Source organism: Sceloporus undulatus, chromosome 3 (genome assembly GCF_019175285.1).
Source record: "Sceloporus undulatus isolate JIND9_A2432 ecotype Alabama chromosome 3, SceUnd_v1.1, whole genome shotgun sequence".
NCBI classification, from domain to species: domain Eukaryota; kingdom Metazoa; phylum Chordata; class Lepidosauria; order Squamata; family Phrynosomatidae; genus Sceloporus; species Sceloporus undulatus.
Window position 1 is genome coordinate 339,462 of NC_056524.1, and position 9,325 is coordinate 348,786.

At 48.1% G+C, this 9,325-nt stretch overlaps 1 protein-coding gene across 1 annotated transcript in view; it reads left to right on the top strand.

The window, feature by feature from the left end:
• Window positions 1–7,709, top strand: part of CLPB (caseinolytic mitochondrial matrix peptidase chaperone subunit B) — an 83,926-nt gene extending 76,217 nt beyond the window's left edge. The window contains exons 12-14 of the mRNA XM_042459832.1: window positions 2,716–2,835; window positions 5,674–5,778; window positions 7,337–7,709. Coding sequence (XP_042315766.1) covers window positions 2,716–2,835; window positions 5,674–5,778; window positions 7,337–7,588 — 477 coding nt within the window. The 3' untranslated portion in view covers window positions 7,589–7,709. The remainder of the gene's footprint in view (window positions 1–2,715; window positions 2,836–5,673; window positions 5,779–7,336) is intronic.
• Window positions 7,710–9,325: the final 1,616 nt, after the last annotated feature.

Consider the following 9,325-nt stretch of genomic DNA (forward strand, 5'->3'; position numbering starts at 1 on the left):
CAGAGTCAGTGAAGAAGGGTGTTGGCATGAACACATCTTCACTCTCGACACATTAACTGCTGTGGGACTTGGTGACAAGCAAGCTTCCAGGGCAGAACCCATGGCCCTGGCCCAGTGGCCAAAAACGGCTGTACAGGAAGGCGAGTGGTCAGCCAGCCAGACTTTCTCTTGCAGGTGCCTTTGGTGAGGATGAGGGTCCAGGGCTTTCTCAGTGGCTGCTCCCAGCCTTGGGGCTCCCCAGTAGAGACCCCTCAGCCCTGTCCTTCTGCCCGGGGGGGGGGGGAGGACCTTTCTCTTTAAACAGCATTTTATTTGTACTTTTGACTCATTGCAGAAAGACTTTTGTGGGGTGCGCTGTACGTCTTTTTCATCTGTTATGTTCAGAACGCTTTTCAACTTTTTAAAATCTGGTGTTCTGATCTCTAATCCCTTCTAGCTTGTTCTACCTTTTAAGGTTGGTTTTACCTATGTGCTGCTTTAATCTACATACTCAGGCACAATACACACATACTTTTGAGTTTGTTGTTATGTGCATTTATTTCGACTCCCAACTTCTGGCCACCCTGCCATGGAGTTTCCTTGGCAAGCCTTTACTCCTGATCTTTTTCTGAGGATGTGAATTGCCCAGGGCCACCTGATGGGTTTCAGTGGCCAAGCAGGGAGTCCAAAGCCCCAGAGTTTGGGTCTGATACACAGACCAATAGTACACCATGCTGTCTCTCAAGATTTTTTGAGAAGAGGTTTGTACAATTCGAACAAATAATTCAGAAAGGAAGAGAAATGGAAGAAAAGGAGAACATAAAAGGAATTACTAGTAAAATTTAGAAAATGTTGATGGAGAATAAAGGAGGAAAAATAAAAGGAAATACTTTAAAGGGATTATGGGAAGAAGAATTAGGATGTAACATAAATGATAAGGAATGGGATAGAATTTGGGAACAAAGACGTTTGAAAAACCGATTGGTTCGGATAAAAGAAAATTATTATAAGTTGATTTGGAAATGGTTCCTGACTCCAGTGAGATTACACAAGATTAATAAGAATAATTCAAAAAATGGTTGGAGAGGCTGCCAAGAAGTAGGGCCCTATAAGCCTGTAATGTGGTGGCAATGTAAAGTGCTATTAGAAATAGAAAATGTTACGAACATAAAAATAGATAGAAGGCCGAGTATAGTTTTGTTATCATTATACAACTCAGAGAAATGGAGAAAAGAAGAAAAAGATTTGGTAACAAGTTTGCTTACAGCAGCGAGATTAATAACAACAGCAAGGTGTTGGAAAACGAAAATGGATGTAGAAGTGGAGGATTGGTACAAAGAGGTATGGAGATTAGCCATCAATGATACATTGGCATGTAAACTGAAAGTAAAAAAGGACTATGGAAAAGAAATGACTTTGAGGGGATTTGGAAAGAATTCATTCAGAAAATGCTGAGAAAAGAAGATGGAAGATTATTACCTCCAGAAGACGAACTGAAATTCTGGATGGAATATAAGGAGGGAAAGGGGTCCGGGGAACTAGGGGGGCACTGAGGGGTATATAAAGTAATGTGTTAAAATGTAATAGAATGTATTTCCATATACAAATATTATACGTATTGTACATATTAAGAATATTAATTAATAATAAAAAGGAATAAAAAAGAGAGGGGGTTTGCCATTCTCTTGCTCTGAGGCTGTGCATCGCTCAAAGTCACCCAGCGGATTTCCGTGGCTGAGTGGGGATTTGAACCCTGATCCCCAGAGTCACCCCACTGGCCCTCATAGGGTTTTCTTGGCAAGATATATTATTCAGAAGACTTTCCTGTGAGGCTGGCGTATCCTAATTACATCACTCATTGGCTTTCTATGGCCAAGCAGCAATTCGAACCCGGGTATCACAGAATCCTAGTCCAGCACAAACCACTGTCCCACACTAGCTCTTCAGCATGGCATATGTCCATACATAAATACAGTGCGCCCTTTTTTTATGCAGGTGATCCGTTCCGCACCCCCCCGCGCATAAAACAAAAAACACGTATGCTTGAACCCCGTTGAAAGTAATGGGGCTCGTGCTTGCAGTGGTGCCGGCGCCATCGGTAGAAGCAGCACTGTATCTGTGGATCCCCACTCTGGGCCAGCTAGGGAACCTCTCCGCTGCCATATTATTGGTGTGTCTCTTATCAATGCTGAGGTCTGCCTGTGGGTTTGGAAAGAAGCCCCTGGGAAAGAGAGCTGAAGAGCCCATGGAAAATGCAATACCTGTCAGGAGAAGAGACAGGTCCTTGCTATTCCCAGTCTCTCTGCCCAATTTCTGTCCTCTTCCCACTTGCGTCCGTCTGACCGTGTCCATCCCTTCAGGCCACCAGTGGATCTCCTTGGGCAGGTGGATGGAAATGGCCCTGTGCAATTGTTCAGCCCTGCTCTTTATTGTTGAAATGGCATTCCTCAAACAATTAACAGGGATTCCAGTGGGGTTTTGTGGTTTCGACATTGGACTATGACTCTGGAGACCAGGGTTTGAATGCTCGCTTGGTGATGGAAACCCACTTGGGACAAGTCACGCTTTCTGAGCCTCAGAGAAAGGCAAAGGCAAACCCCCTCTGAGCAAATCTTGGCAAGAAAACTCTGTGGTAGGATCCTCCATAGGTCAGAAATGGATATGCACAAGGCTTTTCCTTTGCCTGGGTTCCCAGCATCCAGTTCCACCGCTCTGTCCTTGTGCTTCCTTCTGCAGGCTCACTTCCGGAGAGACGAATTCCTCGGGAGAATCAATGAAATTGTCTACTTCCTCCCTTTCTGCCACTCGGAGCTCATCCAGCTGGTCAACAAAGAGCTGAGCTTCTGGGCAAAGAAGGTAAGAGCCACGGGAGACACATATGCCCCCCGCCAGCATCCTTGTTTGCGGCCCACATGTGGCCCTGGTATCTCTGAGTGTGGCCCCAAAACCCCCAGAACCCTATTTATTCTTTAAAAGATTGGGGCCGACGACGCAAACCATCCAAAACCATCCATAAATGTGACCATTTGCTTCCCTGATCCTCTGGAGCCTCCAATCCTCCAAGAAACCCTAGTTGTTCCCCTCCCAGAGTCTCCAAAGCCCCCCCCCCAATTTTTTTTTAAATCAGCTGGAATGGCAGCATCCAAAATGGCAGCCCAGGGTCATGTGATGTCACTTCCAGGGCAGCAGTGGAGCCCACCAGGCACTTGAGAGGAAACAGCCCTCTGCAGCTGTTCAGCCCTGCTCTATATGGTTAAAAGAAGGCAAATAATGCCCCCAAAAAAGCACTCCTCACATTAACAGACAAACAAGACGCAAAAATGAAGACCTTCCATGGAAAAGTGAAAAACCCAAAGCAATTACATCAAGAAAATTAAAGTATTTGAGAAGGTCTATAGACAGGCATGATCCAGCTCTGCCTTTTTAAATGGTGGGGAGACCCAGCAGGGAGCTGCCCAGCCTTTGTATGGAATGGTTCTCCGTGAAATTATTATTAGGTTGTCAGGCATCTTGTTGGCGAGTTCCAAATAGATTAAACTCAGTTGTTGAACCATTGAACACGCCATTACATTGATTTTTACCAGGACTAACAACAGTTGGTTGTTGTGAAGTGGCATCAAGTTGACCTCAGCTGTGGTGACCCCCCAAGCCCCCATGACTATCTCTTGCCCTGCTCAGGCCTTGCAAACTCAGGGCAGTGGCCATTGTGGCTCCCTTGGTGGAGTCTATGGATCTGTAATGCAGTCTTCTTCTTTTCCTCCCACTTTAACCAGGCATCGTTGTCTTTTCTAATCTATGCAGGCCTTTTATCTCTTGCCTTTCCCATCCAGCCTTGAGATAAGACTAAAATATTCCAAGTAAAAAATCATGTACAAAACAAAGCAGTTTTGGATGGTGAATTCTAAACCCAGGATCGATGTGAAAGCCCTTTCCTGGCCCTGGCTGTTATGTGCGTCAGTCTCAAAAACAGCCACAGCAGCCACAGTGTGCTGAGATACAGACGTCTGCCATGACCAGGCTGGTTCATTTTAATATAAGAATCCTAACTGTAGCTTCAGAGGCCTCCATCCTCCTCCAGCTACACATGTCTGGCTTTTCCCAAACACCAGACGCCTGAAATGTGGATCTTAGGAGAAGCACATTTTATGTGACATGGTTTTAATTTGCGTAATGATACTCCAGCAGGATTGGGAGATTGTAGGACAAGAGGAATGGACAAGGAGGAGGTTCTTGCTAAGAGAATTTCTTCCCTCTTTTAAAGTCAGACTTGCTTGGGATTGGATTGAGCTGTCAGGGGAAAGCTCTTGCAGTACCATGCCACCAAGCCTCCTATTCTTCCCACAAAAGCCACAGTTTGCATCACTTTTTAGGTGGCGCATGGGAGCACTAGACCTGCAGCAATGTGCTGACCATGGGGCTGCCCTTGGAAAGTCTTCAGAAGCTACAGCTGGCACAAAATGAGGCAGCCAGGCTGTTGTTGAGTCTCTAGAGAGTATATCTCGGGGCAGCTATGTTGGCCATATAGCAAATCCATTAACATCCAAACGATGATACCTTTATGGAGACAACCAAAATGCACAATTGTATGTTGCAAGCTTTCGAAGTCACACTGGCTTCTTCTTCATCAGACAAGCAGGAGAAAGAAATTGAAGATGGCAGGGAGGGCTATTTGCAGGCCATGCCGTCATTGAGAGATTCTCAAAGTCAAGGAAATGTAATGTCCATTTGCAATTCAAAGAAGATGCTTCCTTGGAATCCAGCATGTCTCCTTCCTTTGTGAAGCCTATGTGTCACTGAAGTTTGCAAGAACTGCACTGGCTTCCCATCTGCTTCTGAGCGCAGTTCCAGATGCGGATTTTCCCTCAGCTGCTTGGACTCGGGATACCCAAACCATCTTTTTCCTATCCCGAATCGAAGCTCCTCATGGAGGCCCTGTTGTGTCTTGCCGGTGGCAGGGCCTTCTCGGTCGCAACGGCAGACGCTGGAGCTCCCTGCCAAGAGAAGCCGGTCTGGCCCTGTCCCTTTCGAAAGCCCAGCAGGCAGCTCAGCCTGCGTTGTTTCCCTGGGCTTCCTCTTCTTAAAGCTAGGAATGTCATTGCTTTTGCTGCTTTAACTGCCTGTGGCTTTAAAACTATTTTTAAAGAGGAGACTAATCTATGTTAGAAGTTTTTTATTTGTGTTTTAAATTGTTTTCTTTCTCTATTATCCATTGCCTTGGAGGCTCTGGTGGGTTGAGAGGTGATAAAGTGAGACAAACGCTTTAAGTAAGCAAATTAAAAATCAATGAAGAAGTGTTCTTGAGAGGGTCCCCTCGTTCCTCCAGGATCGTGATGGAAGTGAACATAAACCCAGGGCAGCTTTTCCAGCTGATCTAAATGAGTGGCTGCATGCGTCTTTTTTATTTTATTTTATTTTGGGGTTGCTTTTTTTAAACGACTTAAAATGGGTTTTTAAATAATGGTGTAATCTGTTTATATGTATTATTTTAAATAACGTGCTTGTGTTGCACATGGTCTCAGAGGCTCTGCTGGGCTGAGAGGCAACAGGAAGAGACTTCAGTAAAGTAAAATGGAGGAGGGCATTCCAGGGAAGGATAATCCAGCCCTGAAAGCCCCATAAAGCCCCCCATAAAAGCCAAGAGACCTCCAAGTGGACAAGGCAAAATACCATGGTAACGTCTTTCTCCCTCCGCAGGCCAAGGCCAGGCACAACATCACTCTGGTCTGGGACCAGGAGGTCATGGACGTTCTGGCCGACGGTTACAACCTGCACTATGGAGCCCGGTCCATCAAGCACGAGGTGGGCCACGTGGGGAGCGGGGTCGGGGTTGCAGGGGGCTCTCCTTTCCCTTCAGGGGTGGGTCGAATGAGGAGTAACCCACAGCAGCCTTCTGGGGGCCTCTCCAGCCTCAGAGAGGCCACAGCCATGTTGGCGCCAGGCGGCCTGCAGGTGATATGCAAAGGCAAGGACACGTGTGACTTGTGTGTGTTGTACTTTTCTCAGCCTGCAGTACCTACAGACACTAACAATTTAGGGAAGGCGGCAACAAATTAATGTATATACTCATGTATAAGTCTAGAAATCTAGGTTAAAAAGGACCAAGTCAACTTATCCATGGGTCAATGTAAGTACTGTATCTTAACTCTTATTTAAAAGGAGGAATCATCCCCTGGCAAAAGGCAGGAGTATAATCTGTCCTGGAAGCACCATCCCTCCTTATCCTCTTATCTATCCAGCGATGAGAGTGAACACAAACATTGTGGCTGGAATTTTGTAGGTTCTTTGACATTGTTTTGTTTGGCTTCATCCTTTTGATCCTTTGCTATATGCCCTAAGTTTTACAATCAACTTATCCATGGGTCATATCAAAATCCATAAGTTTTACCCCTAAACTTGCCCTCAATTTATACATGAGGTTGACTTATAGTTGAGTATATACGGTAAGAAGCATTGGAATGTTTTCAGCCTGAAGCAGTGATTCCCAAACATTGGCCTTCTGGGTGTTTGGGGCTTCATCTCCCAGAATCCCAGACCATTGGCTAAGATGGCCGAGGCTTCTCGGGGCTGAAGTCCAAAACATAATTCTCCAGGAGCAGAGGCAACATGGCAACCCATAGCTAGCCTCTCCCTCCTCGCCTTTGCCCCCTGCAAGGAAGGATCTGGGGTAGAGATGGCAGGTGAAAAGGCGAACTGCTTTGAGCCTCCTCCAAAATTGCTCGCTTTAGCTACAGGCAGCCATCTTCCCTGGCGCTGGTGGGCAGGAGGTCCACCTGGCAAGACAGAGGTCCAGGATGGGGTCAGGTGGAGATGTCCCAGAAGCCCCTCGTTGGTGATGTTTTGGACCAGTGGGGAGTGGAGCCATGATGCAAATGGGACAGAAGAAAGTTATACAAGGAGGCATTGGATTCCTCCTTGCCTAATGGCATCCAAAGGGCATTTGCTGCCATAGCCCCTGATTTTGCACAAATTATCTTTGAATATCTGAAGGGATGCCATGGAAAAGATGGAGACAGCTTGTTTCCTGCTGCTCCAGAGACTAAAATGTGAAGCAGTGTATGCAGGTTACAAGAAAAGAGATCCACACTAAACATTAGGAGGACCTCCTGGACTGGAAGAACTGTTTGTCATTGGAATAGGTTGCCTCAGAGGGTGGTGGGCTCCCCTTCTTCAGCGATTGGGTGGGCATCCATCACAGGGAGTGCTTTGACGGTGTCTTCCGGCATTGGACTGGATTGCCCTCAAAGTCCCTTCCAACTCAGGATTTTGTGAATCAAAGTCTGCGAAAGGGCTCTGGCCAGGTCCGCCTCCATTTGGGCTCCGTCCCAGTGACTCCGCTTCTCTTTCTCCCGTGGCGCAGGTGGAGCGCCGGGTGGTGAACCAACTGGCCGCTGCCTATGAACAAGAACTCCTTCCGCGTGGCTGCACCTTGCGGATCACGGTGGACGACTCAGACAAGCAGCTCTTGAGGACAAAGGACAGCTCAACGCCACTCAAGGAGGGCCAGCGTAAGCGTCCGACTCTGCGGCTGGAGATCATTGAGGACAGCAAAAGCCGGAAGCTGAACATCCAAGCCCCACTGGCACCCGAAGAGATGTCCTTCCCCTTATAGACATTGTTGCAGCGACAGCAGCCATGGGTCACCTGCCCCTCCCAGTGGTCCGGAAGAGGACTGAGGGCCAGCCAGCCCAAGGCAGAATTTCAGAATGTGTAATAAAGTAATTATTTATTTATGTTATTTATGTTATTTATACCCCGCCCTTCAGCCCTAATGGCTCTCAGAACGGCTTACAATTATTATTTTGAATAAGACGGTTCCCTGCCCTCAGGCTTACAATCTAAAAGACATAACACAAAAGGAGAAGGGAATGGGGATGGGGAAGGGGATGAAGTCCAGTGGTTCTTCTCTCCCTCTGATGCCTGGACCAAGGCAGATGGACTAGAGGGAGGGCTAGCCCTGATGGAGCTGGGCCTGCCTGGTCAACTTCCTCATAGGCCGGAAGATGACAGTTATGGAGGAAGGAGTCTCTTTTTCCAGGTTAGCCCTGATGGAGCTGGGCATGCCTGGTCAACTCCCTCATAGGCCAGAGGATGGCAGTTATGGAGGGAGGAGCCTCTATCTTCAGGCTAGCTCTGATGGAGCTGGGCCAGCCTATTTACTCCCTCCCAGGCTGAAAGATGACATGGAAGGAGGAGCCTCTTTCTTCAGATTAGCTCCAATGGAGCTGGGCCAGACTATTCTCTCCCTCCCAGGCCGAAGGATGACAGTTATGGAGGGAGGAGCCTTTATCTTCAGGCTAGCCCTGGTGGAGCTGAGCTAGCCTATTCTCTCCCTCCCAAACCGAAGGATGACAGTCATGGAGGGGGGAGCCTCTATCTTCAGGCTAGCCCTGATGGAACTGGGCCAGCCTATTCTCTCCTCCATAGGCTGAAGGATGAGTCATGGAGGGAGGAGCCTCTTCAGGCTAGCTCTGATGGAGCTGGACCAGCCTATTCACTCCCTCCCAGGCCGAAGGATGACAGTCATGGAGGGAGGAGCCTCTATCTTCAGGCTAGCCCTGATGGAGCTGGGCTAGTCTATTCACTCCATCCCAGGCCGAAGGATGACAGTCATGGAGGGAGGAGTCTCTATCTTCATGCTAGCCCTGGTGGAGCTGGGCCAGCCTATTCACTCCCTCCCAGGCCAAAGGATGACAATCATGGAGGGAGGAGCCTCTGTATTCAGGCTAGCCCCTGATGGAACTGGGCCAGTCTATTCTCTCCCTCCCAGGCCGATAGATGACAGTTATGGAGGGAAGAGCCTCTATCTTCAGGCTAGCCCTGATGGAGCTGGGCCAGCCTATTCACTCCCTCCCAGGCTGAAGGATGACAGTCATGGAGGGAGGAGCTTATTGAAGAGACCAAGACCAAGTAATAATGAGAGACGGGTCAATGAGTGAGGAAGGTGGACAGAAGACCAGGGGGGAGCTATGGGGAGAGGATGCGCATCTCTTGTGGGGCTCACATCACAAGCACAGTGGCCCAAGCCGTCTTGCAGAAGGAAAAGTCTGTGGAAGGTTCCACTTTGCTGCCTGGAAAGACCAGACGGGAGGTTTAGTGTTGTTCTATTTTGGTTCCCTCTCCTTTGTCCAGTTCATCTGAGCCTCTGGGCTGCCCCCTTCCTCCTCCCCCCCCCCCTTTCTCAAAGTTGATGCTGAAGAACGCTTTGGATGTAGGTCCATTCTTCATGGAGCAAGTGGTTCTGATGCCTTCCTGAATTATGAATTGATGGATAGGAGGTGGAGGGCGTTCTCTCCAGCCCCAAAGGGACCCTCCGGACCTTTTCATTCATTCACAATAAATGCAAAGT